We start from the raw sequence: 24816 nt of genomic DNA on the forward strand, positions 1-24816 counted from the left end.
AAAAATAAATAAATAAATAAATTTATTTTTAAAAAAGGACCAAAAAAAGATATTATTTAATGGCAACAAAATATTTAAACCAAGGCCACCAGTCCACAGCTGGGCCCAAAAGGGGCAGCTGTGTCCCAGCATGAAGTGGAAGAGCCCCCGGCTCCCTCACCATCACCACTGGAAAGAGGACACGCTTTTGGGGTGAAACCACAGTCTTTACAGACCCATCAGCACACCAGGTTCTCACCTCCACCACCCATTTCACGTTAAATATCTTCAGGCTGCAGATTCAGAGTGAAATCAAGGTCCGCCACTACGCACGAACTGGGCGCACTTGTTAATGGTGATTGCTAAATATCCAGCCCAGATTAGGGACAGAACTGGTTCACTTTCGAGACATCAAGCCGGTCTACATTCGTAACATCTAAGGAGAGGATTAGTCACGTCGCCTGTGGAAGCCAGGTCTACATGAAAGGCCCCTCTCAGCTCAGTAAGATGTAAACATTATTTCCAAATAAAAACAATTGCGGTCACCTCAATGTTCAGTTCGCATGGAGAGGGTTGACTGTGTTTAGGATGAAAATGCATTTCTATAACTTAGCCAAAAATCATGTTGTTTCCATCCTAAACCATCTGGCCAGCTGCCTCAAAATTCGATGAGCTCTATGTTTATTAAAATGGAATATTAGCCATAAAAAAGGGCAAAGCAGCGATACACACTACAACACGGACGACCTTGAAAACACAGTGCTGTGTGAAAGAAGCCAGACACAAAAGACCACCTATGGTATGATTCCATCCACAAGAAATGCCCAGAAGAGGCCATCCACAGGGACAGTGAGCAGATGAGTGGTTGTCTAGGGGCCACAGGAGGGAGGGACACAGGTGACTCTCCGTGGGTACAGAGCTTTCCTTGGGGTGATGAAAAAGTTCTCAAGTACACAGAAGTGATGCTACCACCCTGTGCATGTGCTCAAGGCCACTGAATTGTCCACTTTGATGTGACCATGATGGTACACGTTGTGTAATGTATACTTTACCGCAATTTAAAAAATCAGGACCCTGGCTTTTCGTTCCACTGCGTCACCCTGCAGCCACTCACAACGGGGTCATTCACCCTCCACCAAGCACAGCAGGTCGGGTCGGAGGGGACAGCTGGATGGACGGCAAGCCAGCTCCCTCCCGGGAGATTCTCACTAAGATCCCCCTGTTCACAGGATGGGCACGAAGCCAACACTGCCCACGGCGGCCACGAACAGCATCCACGTCTCTGCTACCTTTCCCCAGCTGCTGTCATGACCCGCCCATCTGGAGGCATCGCTGCAGTAGTGATGCTCTTTGGTGTAATCAGAAGGGAGCTGGTGTGGCCAGGAGAGCTGAAATAGGGCCACAGCTCCACACACAGACCCCGTCCCTGACGAAAGGGCTGAGCTCGTACCAACACCCAGAGAGGATGTGTGGGAACGCGGCACGGCGTCTCAGGGGGTTTGAGACGTCCGCTTACCTGGAATGGGGTCTGGCTGTTGTAGTTCTTCAGTTCCTTATTTCCACCCCGAAACAGCAGCACGCGTGCACAGCTGTCCTGCACAGAGGGAAGAAGAAATCTGTTTGCAAATTGGTGGTACAGGCATCCTCCAAAGAAGCCCGTTCACAGGGCGCGCTCACAGGAGTTCAGAGAAATGAAAATGCAGAGTCAACAGGAGGGCGTTTTTGTTTGTCGGAGGGGCCAGGAGGTGGATGGCCGGGCCCACTGTCATCGGAAGCTTAACTGCTGCAAAGACTTTGGATAGAGACTCAGCAGAATCTATAAACATTTAAATACAATGTACCCCACGGCCAGGGATTCCACTTTTTAAAGAGTATCTACAGAGAGCTTTGAGCCTGTGTACAAAATATGTAATAACGGAAAGACTGCAAGTAAAGTACAAAAGGAAAGAAAGGAAGAGAAAACTCGGAGACGGCAAGAATGTTCTAAAATAAGGGAAAGTGGGAATCCTTTTTTTTTTTTACAAAACAACTTTTTATTGAAGTATAGTTGATTAACCAATGTTTCAGGTGTACAGCAGTGATTCCGTTACACATACATACACACATACATTCTTTTTCAGATTCTTTACTGTGATAAGTTATCACAAGATATTGAATATAGTTCCCTGTGCTATATAAGCAGGTCCTTGTTGCTTACCCATTTTATACATAGTAGTGTTATCTGTTCATCCTAAACTCCTAATTTACCCCCCTCTCCTTTTTCCCCTTTGGTAACCATAAGCTTGTTCTCTATGTCTGTAAGTCTCTTCCTGTTCTGTAAATAAGTTCATTTGTATCATATTTAAGATTCCACATATAAGTGATATGACATTTGGTTTTCTCTGTCTGACTTAATTCACTCAGTATGATAATCTCTAGGTCCATCCATGTTACTGCAAATGGCCTTATGTCATTATTTTTATGGCCACTAGCGTTCCATTGTATATATATCAAACCTTTATCCATTCATCTGTTGATGGACACTTAGGTTGCTTCTATGTCTTGGTTATTGTAAATAACGTAAACAGTGCTGCTAAGAACACTAGGGTGCATGTATCTTTTTAAATTATAGTTTTATCCAGATATATGCCCAGGAGTGGGGATTGCTGGATCATATGGTAGCTCTATTCTTCGTTTTTTTGTTCTTTGGGTTTTTCTTTTTTTTTTTTGGCTCTGCTGGGTCTTAGTTGCAGCACACGGGATCTTCATTGTGGCATGCAGGATCCAGTTTCCTGACCAGGGATTGAACCCAGCCCCCTGCATTGGGAGCACAGAATCTTAACTACTGGACCACCAGGGAAGTCCCCTATTCTTAGTTTTTTAAGGAACCTCCATACTGTTCTCCATAAAACGTTCTCTGCCGAGGTAGTGGTAGCAAAAAAACAAGGCAGACCGATAGAAACTGACAAGAAAAACATCCTAGAAGGTCCAAGTAGAAAATGTGAGTCTCAGAACAATCATATAGCTTCATTTCACTTACACTTTAAAGCCTATATTATCGAAAGCAAAGAATATCTCTGGAAAGATGTTACCAGTTAACGGGCTTCACTTTCTCAGGGAGGAGAAAAGGATGAGGGCGTGAACAGGAGGAATCTTTTGTTATTATGTTCTGTACTTACGTTTTTGATTTTTTTTCAATTTTAATTTTTTTGGGGGGGACTTTGATGCGCGGCACGCGGGATCTTAATTCCCCGACCAGGGATCGAACCCGCAACCCCTGCCATGGAAGTGCAGAGTCCCAACCACCTAACCTCCACGGAAGTTCCTCTAATGTTTTTAAAAGGCAACCAACAGTCATTTCTTGTATTCGTACAATGAAAATCAATCTGTGCCTGTCCATTTATTATCTACTATTCTCCCGAGAGGCCAACCCTTTTGAAAGGATGGGAGGGTGGGGACAAATACCCACAGATTAAAAAGACACGTGGAAGGGAGTTCCCTGGTGGCCTGGTGGTTAGGATTCCGGGCTCTCACTGCCGGGGCCCGGGTTCAATCCCTGGTCAGGGAACTGAGATCTCACAAGCTACGGCCAAAAAAAAAAAAAAAAAGACAAGTGGAAGCACACGGGTCTAGAAGCAGTGGCGATGTGGACACGTTGCCTGATTGGCGCAGCTGGGCTGCTGTGATGAGCAGATTACATTCTGGGAAGAAGTTTAGAGGCACTGCAGGGGCAGGTGCCTCTCTCAGCGGGGCTGCTCCGTCTCCCACAGGCCTCCGCGCCGGGGCCCCAGTGCAAGTCGCGGCCAAACCCCCACCCTGGACCCATCACCCTGGTCCACCTCCACCTACAGAGTCCAGAGCACAGGCAACAGGTGTGGTCACCCAGGCCGGACACTTGGTAAGTAACTGCTGAATGAACAGTAAATGAAGCCACAGCCCAGGGTTCCCGCCCGGGAACGAGGCCAGGCCAGCAGCCCCACCCCAGCCCGAGGGGACCCGCTGTCCCGGGAAGGGCAGGGCCGAGGCCGGGTCACACGGCACAGGCCGGAGGACTGGGAGGAACAGCAGGCCTGAGATGAAGCTGGAGATCCAGAGACAGAAGGCGGGTGAGTGGTGCCCAGAGTTGGGGGGGGTGCAAGGGAGGGCTGCGGAGTAGTTTGCGGTGATGAAAATGTTCTAATAGCCACCGTGGGGATGGTCAGCCAGCTGTGGAAATAGACTGAAGAACACTGAATTGCATATTTTAGATAGACAAACTGCATGGTGTGTGAGTTATATCTCAATAAAGGTGTCAGGTACTAGAAAAGTAAGAGAGAGAGAGACAGAGTCAGAGAGACCAAGAGAGACACAGAGACCAAGAGAGAGACAGAGACCAAGGGAGACAGAGGGAGACAGAGATGGAGAGCACGCCTGCCGAGAACTCAGGCAGGAAGGTCACTCCGTGACTGCGAGCACAGCCGCGTGTGGCAAAGCCCGGCTGGGGCTGCCTGGTCCCCGTGACCTGGGTGAGGGCGTCCACTGCACGATGATGACATTAACAAGACCACTTGTGCACAGAGCAAACAGGCACCGGGGCAGAGGGACCCTCGTTCTCTGAGTCACCGTCGAGGAGGCTCAGATAGGGTGGGGACTGCTCGCATCGAGTGGTGCAGACCTGAGTCCTGCGGGGAAAGATTATTGTTGGGCTGCGGGGCTCCTGCGGCTTCAGATGTACACCTGGGTGGCTGTGAGGGTCACTGCAGACTTGGGGGGGCACACCCTGCACGGGCCTGGACAGAGGCTGCCCACGTGGACCTCAATGGGAGAAGAGACAGCCCAGGGACCACTTTGAGGTGAGTCCCCAAGGAGGGGCAGAGGGACACGGGGCCAGCGGGAGTGAGGGCAGCCCCCGTGGGGTGGTGTGAAGAGGAGATAGAGGTTAGGACAGAAAAAGATGGTGGAAGGAAACATTCTCCAGGAGCCCTGCTGTGTCCAGAAGCAGCGTGAGGGTGTGAGGTCGTGCCCCGGTTCAGATAATGGGCACGACCCACACCATGGCTTAGGGGTGGGACCTGCAGGCAAATCTGAGACTCTGTCTACACTGTTTTCACCTTTTCCATGAGCGTGTGTTCGTGCACTGCTCTGTGTACCTACAAGAATTTAAGAAAGTTCGTAAAGATGTACTGTGCTCCGCAAACACATCTTTCACGTTTGGGGTACAGTTAAACCCAGGGTTTAAAAGAAGAGTCCCAGGCATTCCTGCAAGTGGACTGAAGGCCAGTGAAGGCCCAGGTCATGTCATTTTATCCCAGAGTCTCAACTCCTGCAGCTTCTGAGCATGCGCACGTGGCCTGATGACGGAGGAGGGGCCAAGACCGATGCTCTGACCGCTTTGCCCCAAATGACCCAGGGTCCCGGCCTTAACTCCGGATTTCCAAGTGCTCCCTGGAGCTCTCGTTTCCACTGCACGGAGGGCATCTTCACATAAGTGTCACAGACGTGAACTACTCAGTACTCCAAATTATACATCAGGAATTCGTTTCTGGTTTAAATGACCCCTTGAAATGAGCCTGTCCAGGTAGACATAAACCCAAGAAAAGCCGAGATGCATGCAATCGGTAAAATGGTAAAGTGTAAAGAGCTGGGACGTTGATGTCACCAGAGCAGGGTTGGAACCCGTCACCTTAGAAGGGCGGTGCCCCAAGACCACACACCCCACACACGCACACACACGCTGTGGCACACTTGCCGTGGCACACACCTTTGCCTGACTTGTGCCCACTGGAGCCCCATCCTCCCCTCAACCAAGGGGTTATAGGAACGTGTCCCCAAAACCTAGGAGAGGAGAAATACAGGGTGGGTTTCGAAGCCCAGCTCTGTCATTTATCAGCTAAGCTGCTTTGGACCAAGCCTGCATCTCCTGGCCTGTACAGGGAATGAAAACCAACAGTAGCCAGCAAGGCTCGTTGGGGAGATCTAAGGGGAAGGACCGGGTGGACACCTTTCTACACACCCTGAATGCCCAGGGGATGATTAGACCTGCGATGGACCCCACCGAGGCCCCCATCAGCTACCCTGCTGGCGGCTGCTCTGTGGGATGCAGGAGGGGCACAGAGACACAAACAGAACACAGCCTGTCTCTTTTGACTTTGGCTCTCAGTAGAATCAAGAGGCCTGCTCCAGAGAGGCAGGTTTATCTTTCTATCTTCCAGACAAATTGCCCCAGCCTAGTAACCTTTGATATTTAAAACTCCCTCCCTTCCTTCATTATCCAGGGAGGTAAAACAAACACCAGGCTGCATCCCTCCCTCTGGGGCTCTGGAAAGCCAGCAGCAGACAGAGGGAGTCGGCAGATTAGATGCAATTTGCTGCTTACAATCAAAGCCCTAATTAGTTGATTTCATAAGAGAAGAGAATATCGTGTGTTTTACTGGAAGTGTACAGATGAGGTTTGCCTAAAATTGATAAAACACACTATCAATCCATAAACCTGATGCTTTCACATTTAATGAGAAGCTCTGTAAATCACATCAACAGCAGTACCAGCACCATCACCATCACCATAGTCACCATCCATCATCACCACCATCACCACCATCACTGTCACCATCATTATAGCCACTTTTACTGAAAATCTACCGTGTGCCAGGCATACCATATGTTTGTTTTCTATTTTAAACCTCTTAGCAACCCTGAGAGTTAGGTATAATTATCTCCACATTACAGAGGAGGGATTTTATGAAACCCAGACTGCCATGTCTCCCTGCATTGCCACTCTACCTTGAGGCTGCTTCTTAACCCCTTTCCCTAACTCCTATCCTGGCCCGAAGGCACCATGTCCCCACACTTGGGACAGTCTATTTCTCAACATTACTCCCCGGAGTGCTGTGTACGACACCCCTTTCTGCTTGAAGTTGCACAGCGGTTTCTTTTGTTGGCCCTGAGCCCGGCCTCACACAGCCACGCAATCCCACGTGTGTAGGAAGAGAAAGTGGACACAGCGAGGAGGCCAGCACGTTGGTGACTCGAGGAGAACAGGGCTTCAGATTAGGTACTATTGCTGGGCATGCCAGACAAGGGCTGGGGGACCCTCCATCCCTCCCTCCATCCCTCTCAGACAGTTCATTACAAGGAAGCTTGTGTGTACAGAGCTGTGCATCTCTGAGTCACCCTGAGATGCTGTCTGGACCGGTTTCTCTTACTGCATCAATGAGATGCCTCAACAGTTAGGGGGAGCCTGAGGGAAAAGACTAAAGGTCACGCTAGCATCCCAAGGAGGGGCACGAGGGATTCGTGAGGCTGGATCTCAAAACACTCGCCAACTCCCAACTGGACATGCTGTCCAGCGGCCGTGGGGCCACCAAGCACCAGTCTGTGACCCTCCACGATGGCCTCCGGAACATAATGCAAAGCAGGGTGCCCACAACGGGAGGTGCCAGCAAAGGCATTACTAACCATGCTGCCGCAGAGAGGCAGAGGGGTGGCGCTGGACAGCAGCAGGCTGGCCCCAAAGGTCCCGGGACCCTGGAGAGGGGACAGCTCTCACGCCCCAAAGGGGTTCCCGGGCACACTGGGAGGAAGGCACTCAGCCCTGAAGCAGGGAGTCTGTCCTTAACTTACGTCCAGTGAGAGGACAGGTGCAGCCTTCTATGCCTGCGCCTGGCAAACCGGGGCCCACAGGCTAAACTGGCCTGCTGCCTGCTTTATAAATAAAGTTTTGTTGGCGCATGGCCACACATTAATCTGCATATCATCTGTGGCTGAGTTCACACTGCAGCAGCAGGCTTGAGTCTCTGTGAAGAATTCCACGTGGTCTGAAAAGCCGGGATATTTCCTAAGTGACTCTTTACAGGAAAAAGTCTGCTGGACCCTCTAACCTAAGGCCGGAAGGGGAGGGGTCTTCCTGAGAGCCCTGAGCAGCTCTGGGCCCTCCCGCAGCCATCAGCCAAGGGCAGGGACAGATCTGGAAGGTGAAGAGTGACATCAGCCAAACCCAGCCCCATGAATAACTCAGAAGACAGACTCCCAACATGTCTTGACCTTTTCTGATAAAAAGGTTCCATGTTCAAAGACCATCTTGTCCACTATTATTTCAAGAAACAGAAAGCATGGTTTTCTGGTTTGTTTGCTTTTTTTTTTTTTTTCATGATAAAATATGCTTAAAATCTGCTGGGGAAAATTAAGGAATGTTTTTCCCCTCTAAGGCGATAATTAAGAAGCACATGTTGGCACAGATGTTTTGCCAGCCAAAGCCAAAGCTCATGATGTGTGTTTTTTCTAGTGCAGCCGAGCAAGCTCTTTCCATGCTCATAAAGCCATTCCAACATCCAAATGCCTAGGGCCCCAGCTGCGTGCAAATCTCATCAATATGCTTTCATTGAGGAGCTAGCCAGCAGCAATCAGAATACTCCTTGGAGTCAAGCTGAAATGCTTCCCCAGCCCTATCAGCTAAGCTGGTCTCCTGTGCCAGGAGCAGGGGACACCCTGAAAGATGCTGGTTTACACCCCTGAGAAGATGGGCCCAAGTGGGGAGGGGATGCCCATAGGTAAGGCCTAATAACAACCTGATCCTGGGCAGTTCACCCTGGCTGTACTGCAAAGGGCTGCAGAGTGAAAAGTACAACTCACTCTACCAGGGGCTCAACAAGGAAAGGATTGGCTGAGGGCAGGATATTTCAATTGGGTTTTGAAGGATGCATAGGGGTTTTTCAGGGTAAAGAATCTCGGAGGGTTTAATAGATAGAAGCAAAGTGGGATTACAGAGTGGGTGGAGGGGACTTGGATGCAGTAGCCATGGAGTGAGCAGGGAAAGGACCTGGATGTAGGCAAAGGCTGGAGATTTCACTCAAAAAGATGGAATCATTGCTTTGGGTTGGATGGCAGAGAGAGGACAAGCTGAGTGCCACAGTTTAGGAGCCCCCAGTCACTATAATCCATGATTTCCCCTCTGTTCCTCCAGGTGCTGGACCTCCCACACCTATTTTGCTCTGCTGTTCTGTGGAGCGTCCACACCTCACTCCCCTCCAGACCTTTCAAGGTCCTTGAAATCAGAGAAGGAGACTAAAAGAAGAAGGGGCAAGGAGCCCTCACTAGTGATGTCCAGGAACCACCTCGACTTCAGGCAGCGAGGAAACTGACACCGCCCCCTGAAGCGGTGCCCCCACCCAGCTCCGGGAAGCCAGCCCCTTCCCACCCCCTCCACGAGCCCCCTTGCCGACTTCCTGCCTCTCCCCCGCCCCCCGGCAGGACCAGAGGTTCTCAGCTTCACTGCCCATGCAGCAGCCCAGGGGTCACACTGCACGGGGTGTGTCCCCTGTCACGTAGGAGTCATGCCCGGGGGGACAGAGGTCACACCCCAGCCCCACTGCTCCCCAAGCCCAGATGGCTTTGGTTTTCAATCCATCTCACACAGAAGACTGCGAGCTTTATACACATTGTTCACATCGAGGCTTCACTTGTGGGCGTGTGCCCCAAAGAAGTGAAAGCAGAGTCCTGAAGAGGGATGTGCACCCCCCCGTTCACAGCATCACCCTTCACAACAGCCAAGAGGTGGAAGCCACCCGAGTCCGCTGACAGATGAATGGATAAAATGCGATCCATCCACACAATGGAAGATTACTGAGCCTTAAAAAGGAAGGAAATTCTGACACCTGCTGCAACATGGATAAACCTTGAGGACGTGATGCCCAGTGAAGTAAGCCTGCCAGACACAAAAGGGCAAATCCTGTGTGATTCCACTCCCATGAGGCCCCTGGGGTCGTCATTCACAGGAACAGAAAGTTGATGGTGGGGGCCGGGGCTGGAGAGGGGCTGGGGGGTGGTGAATGTTTAATGGGGACAGAGTATGCGTTCAGGAAGGTGGAAAGTTCTGGAGATGGATGGGGGTGATGGTTGCACAACGGGAATACACTTAATGCCATTGAACCACATATTTAAAAATAGTTGAGACAGTCAAATGTTTGCTATGTTCTACATATTTAACCACAATTAAAAAGGAATGAAAAAGAAAAAGCCCACTGGGGACATGTTTGTACATGGAGTGATGTAAGGCTTGCCTGTGTCACGTGGTGGTCCCGTGGGGGTCTGGCGGGGTACCATAGCTGTCTTGGGGGCTCTGTCAGCTACACCCTTCCCCATTCCATAGCTCCACCCTGCCCCCACCCAGGCCCCAGCAGAGACCCGCTGTGGGGTACGTGTGACACAGTGACTGTGGAGTCTGCGCCCTCAGCTGTGGGGGTTTCTATGCCCAGCTCTGACTGTAGCAGCTGCATCCCAGGACCCTCCTCTCACCTCCTGTGACTCAGGGGTAACCATTCTCAAAGAAGCAGGTGAGGACCACTCCCCGCTCTGCACTGACTGTCTGTGTCTCCCCAGATTCCTACGCTGAAGCCCTGACCCCCAATGTGACTGTATCTGGAGATGGGTCTTCAGAGGTGATTAGGTTAAACAAGGTCTTGAGGGTGGGGCTCTGATCTGATAGGATTCGTGTCCTTAGAAGAAGAGACCCCAGAGGTCTCTTTCTCTCCACATGTGAGGACACAGCGAGACAGGGTCATGCAAACCCAAACTGGGAAGAGAGGCTTCTCCTGGAACCAAGCCGGCTGGCACCTTGGTCTGGGGTGTCCAGCCAGGGCTGTGAGAGCTCAACGTCTGCTGTTTAAGGCACCCTGTCTGGGGGACATTGCTACAGCAGCTGGAGCTGGACATCCACCTGCAAAGCGCTCAGCACGGCCCGGCCCCGGCGCCCACGTGGTTACGGAGGATGTGGGGTACCTGCCCAGCTCACTGACCTGGTTGTAGAGGGCGCAGATGTGAAGGGCGGTGTTCCCCGAGGCGTTCTGGGCACCCATGTCGGCCCCGTAGAAGAGCAGGTGCTCCAGGTGCTGCACGTGTCCGTACCTGCAGGCCTGAAACGACAGTCCACACCATGAACTGGGAGCCGCCGGGATGCACCAAGCTCCCGTGGAACGGACGGTGTGGCCAACACAGCCCACAGCCCACCCCCGGCTCTGAACCAGGCCCCGCATGTCAGGGTGGGGAGGAGGAAAAGGACCTCGTGATTGGCTTGAGCACTGTGCTCAGCTGTTCGATGGGGGAGTCTGCGAAGGGGACCCTGTTCCTTCCATTCGGACCCGCGGGACGGGAAGCCCAGAGAGGCCTGGGCACATCTTTGCCCCTGGTCTCAGCGACCTGCCGCAGGAAACGCAAACCAGGATGCTCCATCCTGGACCTTGTTTATCCAAACTCCCCTCCTGAGAGGAGGCGGGAGCACAGCCAGGAGCGGTGCATGGACCAGGAAGGTCCCGGGAAGAGACCCCGCCTGTCCTCCTCCAGGCAAGGGCAGCCTCGCTAAGACTTTCACATGTAACCCACCCTGAAGGAGGTGCGGCGGGTGGGGGGAGGGCAGCCCCACAGTGTGATTCACCCTTTCCTGAGCCCTTCTAGGGGGTGATGTGTGATATATGAGCTGACAAGGCTCTGGGGGCAACCAGATCTAGCCTCGTTTTCCGGAACTTTCACTCTGAGCCTATGTCTTCACCTGTAAATGGAAACCCTACTCCTCGTGGGATTCTCAGAGAGTCACATGAATAAGGGGCCTGAAAGGACCCCCAGTGATGCTCGGGGCCAGGCCAGCCACTCCCCGTCCCCCGCCACTCACAGTGAGCAGGGAGGGCCCTGCACTGTGACCTGGGGGCCGCAGTCCAGGTCCGGCAGAGGGTCCAGTGCACGCTGCTCGATGCTGGGTGACCCTTGACCCTGGGCAGCAAGTCATATCTGACTAACCCCACCCCATCCACTGGCTCAGCAATGAGCAGTGCGGAGGGCGTGAGACCCACTGTCCCTGTGATGGGGCGGCAACCCGGATGGCGAGACAGGAAAGGCAGGAAGCCAGGGTCCTGACCCGGCACTGCTCACACGGAGGGTGGGGAGGCACCAGGCGGGAAGGAGACAGCCGGCCAGGCCAGGACTGGCAGCTGGGGGTGGTCCAGGTCGGGCTGCACGGTAGCCAGAGGAAGAAGCGCTCACTAATCCTGCCTTTCCGATAACTGAGGCAGATTGAGGGGCGTTTCACCTCTGCACAGTCCAAGAGAAAGAGCTACAGCTCTCGAGTAATAGAGAGGAGGGATGTCAGGGAAGGCATGGGGACTAGTAAACTGGATGAGCTTAAAAAAAAAAAACCTGAGAAACACCCACTTGCAACCTCTGTGCCGCCAGGAAAATCATCTCATCGGTTTACAGAGCAGATCGTTACTATAGATAAGGCTGCTTTTACCTGCCCACTCCCACCTTCCCTTCCTGTGGCAACAGCTCCTGCATCTCCCTCTGGGGGCCACCCGACCCCGCTCCCAGAGGTCTGGGGGCCTGGCCCACCCCATGCCTGGAGCGGACATGGAACATTCTATCTTCTGCCCACGGGCGTGGGCTGGGGATGCCCAAGTGATTCGGGGGCCTGTGAAGACAAGGCTGGAACATTTTTCAGGAGGACTGAGAAAATGAAGTTCTCTCTTTCCTCCAGGATGGCTGGCAAAAAAGCCACAGAAGCCCGGAGCTGACAGGGCCACCAACTCAGGGAAGTGGCAAGTAGGAGCTAAAGGAAGGGGAGAGAAAACAAGACACACACACACACACACACACACACACACATGCACACACGGCCAAGGCAATGTCCCGTGGACCCCTCTCAGCTACAGCTGTGCCTCTGCTTTTCAGGACCTGAGCCTAGGCGTAATTTTACTTTTCCCCGAACCAGTTTGAGTTGGGATTTTTGTTCCTTAACTTGAAGGAGCCCTGGCTAATCAGCTCTCTCCAAAGGACTTCCAGGAGGCAAGATTGTGTTACAGTTTAATTGTCCTGCAGTCAGAAATGAAGGGAGCTGCATTAGGGTAAAAACATCTCAACAATCACTCCAGACTCACCCTTCCCCTTCCCCCAGTTAATCTGAAATTGTGAGGTTTTACGTTACATCATTGGGATGGTGTCATGCTTTCAGGGTCACAAGAGGACCAACACAAAGAGATAAAGTAGAGCCTTTAACTCTGGGCGGAGTGTCTGGGAAAGAATCTCTCAACAGCTCCCTTTCCATCTCAGTCCAAGCGTATTGTATGAAAACAAGCAAAACCAGAAAATTCAGACAAGCGCTGAAATAAGAAATCCCCTGTAATCCCACAATCTTAAATGCTACCATTCACTCTTTTAAAGGATCATCTCTGCTCGTCTCCTCTTTGAAACCTCTGGTTGTTACGCAATAGAAGCCGTGCTTGCTGAGAAAGCAGCCTGGCAGACGGGGAGGGATGAAGGGAATCTGAGCGAGGTGGTGGCCAGACTGGTCAGCAGGCTGTCTGTGTTTCGGGGGCTGAGAAAACAGGTAAATAAATGAAGGAATATGGGAGCAGGTTTCCCACTGTCAAAGAAGGGAGTCACTAATCTGGTGCAGGAGAAAACTTGACTACACTGTGGCATTGGACAGGAAAAAGAGGTATCAGCACGAGCGCATGGTTTTCAATATAGAGAAAAGCAAAAAAATAAATGTGTAGGTGCACGTGGATGTGTACGGACGTACGTCCCTAACTCCCCCCTTCCTGAGAGGCCCTGGGATTAGAAACAGCCCCCACAGCAGTGAGCACACTCAATACCCAGATCTTGGGTTCTTAATACCACTCTATACAGTAAGTCCCCTACCTACAAACATGTTCAGTTCTGAGAGTGCATCCATAAGCCCAATTTGTTCATTAGGTCCAACAAAGTTAGCCTTGGTATCCAACTTTTACAGATAACACCGGACGTGTGTGAACTAACTCACATGATTGGACACATGAATGCGCATTCCCATCTTTGAAAGTCGGCAATGTGGAGGCTCGTATGTAGGGGACTCACTGTACTCAAAAGAACCAGGGCTCCTTACAGAGATGGCCGATTCCAGGGCCGAGGCAGGAAAAGAACAAGATGAGCTTGGAATCCTTTGTTGAGCTAGAAGGAAAGGAAGTGCCCAAGAAAGGATGGGGCTGTGTCCACAGCATACACGGGCCATCCTGCGCGGCTCCCTAGACCCGAAGTGGGACAATATTAACAAATGGTTACCTCTGAAACAGAAATCCATGAAACCATGTTGCTATAAATAAGTGAATAAATAAACAAGAAGAGGAAGCACTTCCTCATAACAGAAAGCCAACTAATTAGTGTGAGAAGCAAGGAATGGAGCAGCAAATCTCCATTTAGCAATTAATTACTTAACTCAGACAAAAAACACCAATGGATGCTAAAACGAGCAGGTGACAGATGAGAAAAGGGATTTTTCCAAAACAGTCTAAAGATCCCACAAAATACTCACTAACTGCAAAGGGAAGAAAAGCTATGGTGGAGAACCTGGCAGATTCCACGCGATCAGGGGGTCCACTCGCTGATACCAGCAAGTGGTCACCACGTGCCACTGGATAGGACTGCCAGAAACACACGTCCCTTCCAAGATATTCCTGCAAAAATGCACATCCTGCATCTCACCATGAGGAAACACTGAGCAAACTCACATCAGGAGACAGTCTCCAAAATGACTACCCCTTAACCTTGAAAGGAGTGCCCTGAGAGAATTGAGGGACGACTGATGAACTCTCCCAGAGTAGAAGGGTTCCCGCAGGATCCCCAGACTGGATCCTTTTACTATAAGGGCTCATATCCGGACAGTGGGAAAAACTGTAATGTGGTCTCTGAGTGGAGGGTATATGGGGGTTCCCTGCATTGGTCTCACAACTCCTCTTTAGGTTTGAAATTAAAATAAATACTCATTCACAGTTAAAAAAGAAAAAAGAAATTAGTACTTGCTTGACACAAAGACCTCAAAGCTTATCAAAGTAAGAATTCCTCTCCCCTAAGTTGAGTCGTGCTAATTAACCCTTTGTCCTTTTTTTGAAAAGGGTGTTGGGCTTTCTGTCCCTTGGGAGACAGATGAAAAGCACTGACAGAGGACACAGGGTAACTAGAATGTAAAACAAAACAGTGCCCCTTAAACTCACGTAGCTTAACCATTTTTTTCTGAGATGCAATTTGGAAAATGCATGTGCGTGTGGCTCCACCCCACATCTACTGCCTGCAAATCTCCCGGGTACAGGTATTTGGAGTCGACCCCCACAAGATTTGGGGTTTGGGATTCACCCACCTGGGCTAAGCTTCCCCTGCAAACACATAATTTGGTGTAAACTAGGGAAAAGAGTGCGCCTTCCTTCAAGCCCTTCACTGCCATCTGCTGGACACCTGCTGTGATAAAGCTGCAAGCCTAAACTTACAGCAAGTGAAACAGCGCCCCCTGGGGTTGTGCAATGCAACTGGAGTGATGTGGAGTTGATTGCATTGCAAATTCTTTCCGCTTGGTTCTGTGCCACAAGCAAAATTATTTAAGTCCACACCACACTTAGGCTTTTCTCCTTTTGCATGTGCTTTATAAGACAGCTGGAGGGATGACAGCAGAACAGTTAGCATGCACCAAGCACCCGCACAGACAGACCCAGAACCAAACCCCGCTGTGAGTACCATCAGAGAACCTCCCCAGGGGCCTGTCCCCTTACTGTGGGGTCAGGGGAAGTGCCAAGGACTTGGAGCCCAGGGCTGAGGGTGAGCGGGGGTGAGCCCAGTGAGGAAGAGGGGCAGGAGGGAGCTGTGGCCAAAATTCTAATTTCCTTAAGGTTAAAACTCATTTGAAAATGATACATAATAAACAGCAACCAATAACAGAATTAAGGCCGAATGACAAAACATCCTTTACAAAACTGTTGCAGAAATCAAATGAGATCTGCGTGAAGGCTTGTGAACAAATTGGTTAAGTGCTCTCTGACTGTCAAGTATCCTTCCTTAGAGACAAAACCAGATATGGCCAGAGGATGACTGTGATGGCAAGAATGGGGGCGTGGCCAGCACTTACCGAGCACTTATGAGATGCCAGGCGCTAGGGAAAGTGCGTCACTTAACTGTCTTGAGAGCTCTATGAATTGTTACTCAGCCAACTTTAGAGATTAGCAAAGAAGCTCAGAGAGGGTAAGTCACTTGCTCAGGTGACCCAGGCCATGTTGAGGGGGTTTTGCAGTTCCAGCCCAGAGTGCACTCTGGTACCAACTCCCGGAGGAACTCTGACCTATGCCCCCAACAGAATCAGACAGAATCAGGGAAGGAGGAAGGGTGTGAGACGCCCCACGTGGGCCAGTCCTATGGGCGCCGCTGCCCACGAAGGTGTGTGGCAACACGAGACCGACTCCTTCGCTAAGCAGCTGTCCTCTCCCTGGGGACAGCATCCTCTTCAGGGCCCTTGGCCTCCCCAGTAACACAGGCTCGAGTCCTGCGACAGCCAACCCCCCGACCCTCAGGCCAGAGCTAGGTGCCCGGCCATGCACTGGTGGGCATGAAAGTACTTAGCAACTAAAACTGCAGCGAAGCCCCCCTAATCTGATCCACCAAGTTCCTGGGCTGTGGGAATGCATTTGGGTGTATTTTCCCATCCTTCCTCATATTTTCAAAGAATTCCATGTTGAGCAGGTATTTCTTTTGTAATTAAAAAAAATTAGGTTAATTTGAATAACAAGCTTAAAGACATTTGCAGACAAGAGTTCAAAAAAGTGCTTTTCCAAAACCAGCCTGCAGGGGGTGGGCGGCCCCAATCGCAGGGTCTGGGGGCTGGATCTGAAGGCCTCCCTTTGCAATTAAACACCGGCCTCGGGCAACACCCTGGAAAGGCAAGCAAGTGGCCTGCAACACCTGTGAGCGGACCTGGCTGCGGGTGCCCAGGATCCCCTGAAGGATGGGGAGCCAGCCGGCTGGGAAGGAGCTGTCGGGGCCCACGCAGAGGGAGCTGTAGACCCCAGAACCCCAAGGTGCTTCTCCAAGACGGCAGGGCCAGAGTCAGCCCAGCTGGACAATGCAAACCCACTTGCCCTTTACTTCTTTCTGCTACAAGTGCATTGTCATTAGGGCTCTCTTCTGTCTGAGAGCCCTGGAGGCTGGACAAAGGACCAGGCTTCCGGCAGGAGCCATGCTGGGAGCCTCAGGCAGGCCACTCACCCTCACTGGGCCCAGCTAACTTAGAGACACGCACGTGTCTGCGCGGGTTGCTGGAGGGGTGCGTAGACATGGTGATGACAGCGTCTGCTGGGTGAATGTGAGCCCTGATAATCCGGGGGCCGGGGGACAGCACTGTGTGCGGTCCCTCCCTAAGCACCCTGCTGACGGTCACGGTCACGGTCACGGCAGAGCAGGTAAAGACAGTGGCTTGGATAACGCAGGTGCTTCTGCAGGACTTTCCTGAACAAGAAACCAGGCACTAGAGGGCGGTGGACGGACCCTGACAGGGACGCAGGTGGGGAGCAGGATGGGACAACTGGGGTTAAGGCCTCCAAGCCCCAAATGCGGTGCTGGGGGGTGGGGCAGTGACCCTGGAGGTTGGGTGGCTCTGGTGCTGGATGCTTGGAATCCACGCAGGGGGTCTCAGGGGCCAGAATCTTGGCAGGGAGCCCCCCTCCACACCCCTCGCACACCAGTCACCCTCCATCTCAGGGCGGCCGTCCCAAGAGAAAAGCGCCGAGATGGCCACGACTGTCACCTGCATTCGATGAGGGAGTCAGACGCTGTGAGGCCGCCGGGCAAGGAATGGGGTGAAATGTTTGCCTGGTTGAGGGGGGAGGGGAGAATAAGTAGGAAGGGGGGGGGGGAGGAGAGAAGGGAGCCCTGAGAACTCTCCAAGGTCGGGGCGCAGAGCCACCCTGCTGAGGGGATACGGGGCTGGATGCGGGCCGAACACGTTCTGTCGTCCTGTGTCCTGTGTTTCTGATGCTCTGGCATCGGGGGTCCTGCTGGCACTGGAGGGGCTGCCCTGCCAGGAAGAGCTGATTCCCAGAGATGGAAAAGGACTCAGCCACGAGTGCGGCTCCCGAACACAAACCCACCGTGCAGAGTCCTCACCCCACCTCTCCTCTGCGGGGCTCTCACACTCAGGACCCCTTGCCCCTGCGTGGACCACCCAGGGCAGGTCCCAGACAAGAGGGCAGCCCCTGTGCCCCGGGACCGCTGAGGTCACTCAGCCTGCTTGTCCTTGCCTGGTCCTTCCCTCGAAAACCACAGTGAAGGCTCTGCCCACCCTCTGCTTTCCCCGTGTGGCCATGCCTGGTGGGCTGTGACTAATACACCACCTTCTCACTGGCAGGCGTCTCCTGGTGGGCTGGCCTCGCCAAGCCTGAAGAGTGGAAAAACCTACATTTAACAGAGGGGCTTAGGAGCAGGTGCGCGGCATGTGGAAACACAGCGTCCCTGGGGATTCCTCTGAAAGGGACGAATAAAACCCACATCTGTGCCAGTGAAGGCCTGAGGTCTGTCCCGTCGCCCGGGGCATCGTCTCTGTGCCCAGGATGGTCCACGCCGCTCGGCCTGGGGACTTGGACACTGTCCCAACGCCGTGACCACTCCGGGCAGACGCTCTCCCTGTGTCCCTCTCACGTTCCACATTTAAGGACGTTATACTCTGAACTCACATGTTGGAGTTCAAAAAGAAAACTCTGCAAAACAGCAAAAGTAATGACGCCTAAAGGGTGGATACATCCACAGAAAAAAAGAATGTAGGCGTTTTCAGGTAGGATGACCTGGTTCCCAGTGGTAGATGCCTTTGGCCCCTGTCATGTCCTGGGAGGGCTCAGGCTTCAAAGGAAACCTGGAAGTAAACGTGTCTGTTGCATGGACACTCCTTTCCCAGGGATGGGGGGAGCATGGGAGCTGCTCTCAGATGCATCACTAAACGAAACATCAGGCGTGGAGGCGACCTTGCCCAGCTCTGCCTCTGGACGGGCCCGGGGGCGACGCCCTGCTTGACCCTGTCTTCTTCGACTCACAGCTCGGCCTGGTACCCTGGGCCAGCAGCTGTTGTGCAGACACCCTGAGAGTCGCAAGGAGGATATGCGGCTGCTGTCCTCAGGTGACCTCTCCTCGTCACCCGGGTCCTCCTGGCCCTGAGCCTCCTGCTTCCACGCAGGTCACCAGGGTGGGGCGGGGGGGGGGTTGCCCCCCAGGGCTGCTCATGCCAACAGGGCTGGGACCCCCTCAGGAGTTGCCGGAGGAGCCTGAAACTCTCCCCTTTCACATCCTCAGTGGGTCCATGTGGGACAATGGGCTTGGCCTTCTAACATTCACCATGGAGCTGACAGCAAGGGCGGCTACGAGTGGAGATGAGTAGAGGGACCCCCGCCCTCGCCTGGTGATTACGTGAACCATCCTAGGGAGACATGAAGCACTGCCGGGCCTGCTGCACATGTGGGCACAGACGTGTGTGTGTGTGTGTGAGCGCGTGTGGCTCTGTAATCTTTGTTCACATCTAGTTGTCTCTCACCCGCCCCCAACTCCGCCCCCACGGGAACGTAAGACCCACAGGGCGGGCCGCTTCTATCCGTGGCTGGGCTCGGGGTCCAGGACACTAAGCGGGCCTGGCAGGTGCACCTCAGCAGGTGACACCTGTACCAGGGGGTGGGGATGGGTCTGCAGTGTGGCTGCAACGCCCGGCGCCTCGGCTAAGTGGCTCACGGTGGCACCCAAATGCCACAGGCCGTGAGCGGCTATGGAAGCGGCCTATCAGTGACGATCGGCGTCTAGCTCGGGGCCCAGGCCTGTCGGGGTCTCCAGCCCTCGTCTGCTTTGCTGAGTTAAAGGAGGCAGATCCCGGGGACACGATCCCCTCCTGGGGGGTCCAGGTGCCCCCTGATTGGCAAGGCCCCCAGTCAAGGAGGCCGGTGGTGGTGGCGCTGGCGCCCTTGAGCCTCTGCCCCTGCCCTTCAGCTCGGCCCGCCATCCCCAGCCTCTCAGGTCCTTTGCGGCCTCGCTCCCTCCGGTACCTGGCCCTCCCCTCTTCTGAGAGACACGCATGCCTCCTCTCAGGGCGAGCAGCAGCCCCGCATGGCCCACCCCTCCCCTGGGAATGCGGTGTTTTCACAGGATGAATCTGAACCCAAAAGAAGACAGCATCGCGGAACTTAGGATGTGTCGCGCGGGAGATCTCAGGCACGGCAGAGACTTCACTCCCACCCAATCCCTGACGCCCCGCTTCCGTGTCTCCAGAAGGATGCAAGCCCTGAGACTCTCTGCGGGAGACTCACATCCCTACTCCTTTGCCTCTTCCAGGCCCTGGGGTGCCTTCAGTGGCTGGATGCGTGAGGGCAGCCCCACCCCTGGCTGGCAGTGCCGCTGGGAGTTCTAGTGCCCGGATCACGGCCTCCGGCCCAATGCTCAGGTGCCAAGTGACAACCCCAATGGGGGAGGGGCAACTCCTCCCGACACCTTCTTCAGTGACACCCTGGAGCTGGTCACTGGCAAGGCCCACGCTGGGCCCTCCATCCCCCGTGTTTCCTGAACGGCTCACTCCCCGCCCCCCACCCAGAAGGAGCTGACAGTAAGGACACCATCCACGGCCCAGGGTAACTGCAGGCGATCGCAGCCCATGGCTTGGACGGACTCTGCAAACACAGGAAAGTGGGCTTTGGGGCTGTGCACAGCCTTGGCAGGTAGCTGGAGACCCAGGACGCGACATTCCAGGCAGAAGCAACGGCTTCAGCCAAAAAGCCAAAGCTGGAAGGCTGGACCTTTCTGGAAAACATTCACTCTTGCTAACATTCCCTCCTTTCTACAGCTGGAGGCTGTGGGGGGCCCCCCTGACACCCACTTTACAGATGAGCATACGGAGACCCAGCGAGCAGGCAGGCATCGCTGCTCCTCCGAGGCCCCGCCCAGGGCTCCGGGCTCCTGCAAGCAGCTTCGCAGAAGCTCCCCCCTCCCGCCTCCCACCACAGGAGGGAACTGGATGCTTCTCGAGGCTGCGGGGACCCCGATGAACCAGAACTGAGCACGAGAACGGCCAGACGGGGGTGGGCCCCCCTGCTGCACCTCAGCACCCTGGCCCTCTGACCACAGTGGGTGGGTGCATGACCCTGCCCAGATGGGCAGGTGTGTAAGGTGACGGCAGTGGAGGGAAACAGACAGGTAGCCTGAGAAGCAGGGGAAGTCATTGCAATGTAACGCTGGAGCGAGAGAACATCAAAGCCTAGTCCTGACCTTCTGGGCGGATATTCCCCATCTGCTCTCCCAAACCCACTGTCCACCCTCCATCCGCCTGGAGACCCAGAGCTCTAGGCCTGCACCACCAGGCTCCCTGATTGGCCGGCTCTGGCAGGGCTCAGCCAACGGGAGGGCGGGAGGACAGAGCAGCAGTGGTACTTCTTTACCGCATCCCTTGGCTCCCACTGGGCTCTCTCCTCCTCGGCCCGCTCTCCCAGCTTCTGGGAACACAGTCGCCTCTCCTTGCCCTGGGTCCACTAAAGACTTCATCATGCCACCAGGTGGATTCTGTTTCTGCCAAGACTGGAACTGACACTCCCCCAACTTTACTGCTACAGATGGGATCTGGGAAACGTGCGCCTCGTGCACGGAAATCGGGCCAGGCACCAGGTCACCTGTGCTCAAAAAGCACCTGGTTCCACGCTTTTCCCCGGGCGCCCATGGCTCCTACATTGGGGGCGTTCACCCACCACCCCAGCCCCACCCGTCGAGGTAGCAGGTCAGGGGCGAGCCCCACACACCTGGTGGATCTCGTGCCAGCCGTTCTCATCCTTGCAGCTAACAGCCGCGTGCTCGTGGAGCAGCAGCTCACAGCAGCAGGGGTCGCCCCCGACCACCGCGGTGTGATACAGCGGCGTGAGGCCGTAGCTGTCCTTGTAATCTGGGGATGCTCCAAGCTCCAGGAGGGTCTGAAAAAACACCAAATGTGTGGTCACTGGTCTCACAGCCCCTTTCGCGGGGCTGATGGATCAAGAAGAAAGAGGAGGGTCAGGCTCCCCTAGGCCAGGGTGACTGAGCCCACGGTACTCGAGCTTTTCCTGGCCTCCTCGAGTTAAAGAGGCCCCAACATTAGACAAGGAAGTTTCTGGCCCTGAAATAGCACCTGGTGCCAGGCAGACATGCGTGCTACACACCTGAGGGATGGAGGCTTTCTGCAGACGTGGCCCTCAGGGCGCTACCTGCGTGAGCCCGGCAGACCCCCGTGGACCAGTGGAGAGCAATAAGGGGAAGATGGCATTTGCAGGAGAAAGCTGCACTATCGAACCTAAAAGTCCAGTCTAAACCATCCCATGCTCGTCCTGCAGGTGGCGAAACCAGCAAGCGTTGTCACGAACACCTGACTTCTGAGGAAGCCAGCTGTCGAGTGCAGCTGCTGTGAAGTTCAGAAATCTGCTTTACAGAAGAGCACCACCTTGGGGGTCATCAACCCACAGCAGTGAGTGCCCTCCCCTCCTCGCCAGGGCCCTGATAGAGAGTGGGCTTGGCCCCGCTATCCGGTGCTCGGTGGGCGCAGAGCCAGGGCAGGTAGAGTGACCTCAAATAGCAGTGTGGGGAGGAAGACGGGGGTGAGGTCCACTCTGCCCGCCCGCACCCCAGCATCCGCTTCCAATGTCCGGGGCGGCGGTGGCAGCAGCCAACGGGCTGGGTTTGCTGCCCACGCCCCCACGGGGGAGGTGGGTTTGAGCTGAAAATACAAGCCCTTTGGCCGAGACAGAAGAGGAAAGATGACTTTTTGTGAACCGGGGATTCTGTCATAAAAGCAGCCACACCAAGCAGGGGGACAGGAGAGCCAGACTGCACTTCCAAGCTCCCGTCGGAACACGATTTGGGGTCAGCCTGGGTGGCCACTGTGCGGTGGGAAAAGGGGCCCAGGCAGATGCAGGGGATCACACGAGGGGGTGTCCCTGTGTAAGACCGGCCCTGTGTGTACCTTCAGGGCCAGCAGATTCCTGGCGCGGGCAGCTTTGTGCAGGGCCGTCATCCCGTCTTTGGCGCGGAAGTCCAGGTGGGCCCCGCCGTTTCGGAGGGCTTTCATCACCTCCACGGGGTCGTCCAGCTGTGCAGCTAAGGTCAAGGGAGTCTCTAGGGGCCCAAACACACACACATTAGAAGCAGCACTTGGGGAAAAGCTGCCAAGCCACATGACCCCCTTAGCCAAGTTCAAGTGTCCCAAAGTGAGCTTGACATACTGACCCCCCACAGGGCATCATGGCTCCCACCCACCTGCTGACCCCAACCGTCCACGCACTTAGCATGGCTCTGGCGACCCAGATGGCAATGACTCTTCGGGTCACGGTCAAATCAAAATGGGGGCAGAGGCAGGGTTCAACATCACCGCCTTGTGGGCTCTGAGTCTGAGAAGCTGCCCTGCCCTCAGTACACAGAATCCTGCAGCCCCAGCCAAGGCCGCCCTGTAGGAGCAGCGGTCAGTCAGGGCGGCGGTTAAAGACTGGAAAGGCAGACGCCCGCCTTTGCTCAATGTCAGTTTCACGACATCTACGGGTATCTTGGTAGATGCCAGGGACTGAACTGTAGGGAAACACACACGAATGAAACATAGGGTCGTGCCCCGTGGGGGTCTCCATCTGGGTGAGCAGAGAGACTCTGACAGTTATCATAATGGGACCAGACCAACGCAAAGAAGGACCAACATATGAAGTGGGGCAGAAGCCTGGGGACAAAAGGCTGAAGTCCACCTTTGTGGGGACAAGGGTCAGGAAGGGGCCCCACACCCTGCGCAGGTGGACCAGTCTGCAGGTGACCATGGCGGGGGACGTCAGTCTTTGTTATCAGATATCCCTGCTCAGTGTCCCGTGTGCCCCCCACTGCCATGGTCGAGCTGAGGGCACGACTCTGATGTGGTTAATTTGAGAGGCTCTTAGATTATAGGAAAGTGCAAAGAGTAATATGACATCATGCAGATTCCTGTGGCCCCAAAACGGGAATAGTGAATAATGAGTCATTCTGTCCTCAAGCACGTTTTGAGAGTAAAAGAACTGGGGCATCTTCCATGGGGTGGAATTCCCTCTGACCACCTGTCACTGACCCATCATCACATCACCCTCCGTCCCCAGAAAAGGCAACTTCATCACGAATTTAGATTGAGGACTCCCAACTATGTGTAATTCCTACATTTATTTATCCATAAATGGGTATTGTTTGGAGGGCTTTTAAAATTCGCTGTTGGAATCCCCCGTGCCTTGATTTTTCGTGGTGAGACTCATGGGTTTAACCCATTCTGTGTAACCTGTCTGCAGCAGGTGGACACACCCTAGAGCAGGGGATGGACACACCCTAGAGCAGGGGATGGACACACCCTAGAGCAGCGGGTGGACACAGCCTAGAACAGCGGGTAAGACATAACTTATGTATCCTCTCTTGAGCGAAATGGTATGACGCCCACAAGTGCAACTGACATACTCCTGCTATGCACCTACAAGAGGCTCCTTCTCATGCAGGGATTTTTACAAATAGAAGTTTTGGGACTTCCCTGGTGGTCCAGTGGGTAAGACTCCACTCTCCCAACGCAGAAGGCCCGGGTTCGATCCCTGCTCGGGGACCTAAGATCCCAACCACCACAGCTACTGAGCCCATGCGCCCCAACAAAGAGCCAGCACAGCCTAAATAATATAACTAAGTAATTAATAAAAATAAAAAATAAAAATAGGAGTTTTCTGGGACAGTTAAGGGACCCTGGTGACAGTGGGGATGTTCCCTACACAGAAAATGCTAGCAAGGCAAGGAAAGCGTGACATGGTGAGGGTTGTTTGGGAATCCAGACCAGCTGGGAACATAGGCAGAGATGTGGAAACGGGGCACTAATACACTAAATAAATTATAGAATACACACAGATGAAAGGTTTCTAAATGGGGCGATAGAGCGTTTGGTGTTTTCTGCTCTACTCTGGTGGATCCTCTGTGCCCTCTTTATGAAATGAAATGATGGGGAATGTGAGTCCAAAATGTCTTGCAGGTAAGGCTCTCTGATCATCCAGTTCCCTGACTGACACCTGTCCACAGCAGCCACACCGC

The 24816-nt window shown here is 53.8% G+C and overlaps 1 protein-coding gene across 1 annotated transcript in view; it reads right to left on the bottom strand.

Moving 5' to 3' along the window:
- SHANK2 (SH3 and multiple ankyrin repeat domains 2) overlaps window positions 1-24816 on the bottom strand; it is a 470853-nt gene that overhangs the window by 406514 nt on the left and 39523 nt on the right. Inside the window, exons 5-8 of the mRNA XM_057729608.1 lie at window positions 22715-22866; window positions 21525-21692; window positions 10728-10844; window positions 1496-1573 (exon numbers count right to left, since the gene is read on the bottom strand). Of these exons, the coding sequence (XP_057585591.1) occupies window positions 1496-1573; window positions 10728-10844; window positions 21525-21692; window positions 22715-22866 (515 nt within the window). The remainder of the gene's footprint in view (window positions 1-1495; window positions 1574-10727; window positions 10845-21524; window positions 21693-22714; window positions 22867-24816) is intronic.

The sequence above is a fragment of the Hippopotamus amphibius genome, chromosome 3 (genome assembly GCF_030028045.1).
Source record: "Hippopotamus amphibius kiboko isolate mHipAmp2 chromosome 3, mHipAmp2.hap2, whole genome shotgun sequence".
Classification (NCBI taxonomy): domain Eukaryota; kingdom Metazoa; phylum Chordata; class Mammalia; order Artiodactyla; family Hippopotamidae; genus Hippopotamus; species Hippopotamus amphibius.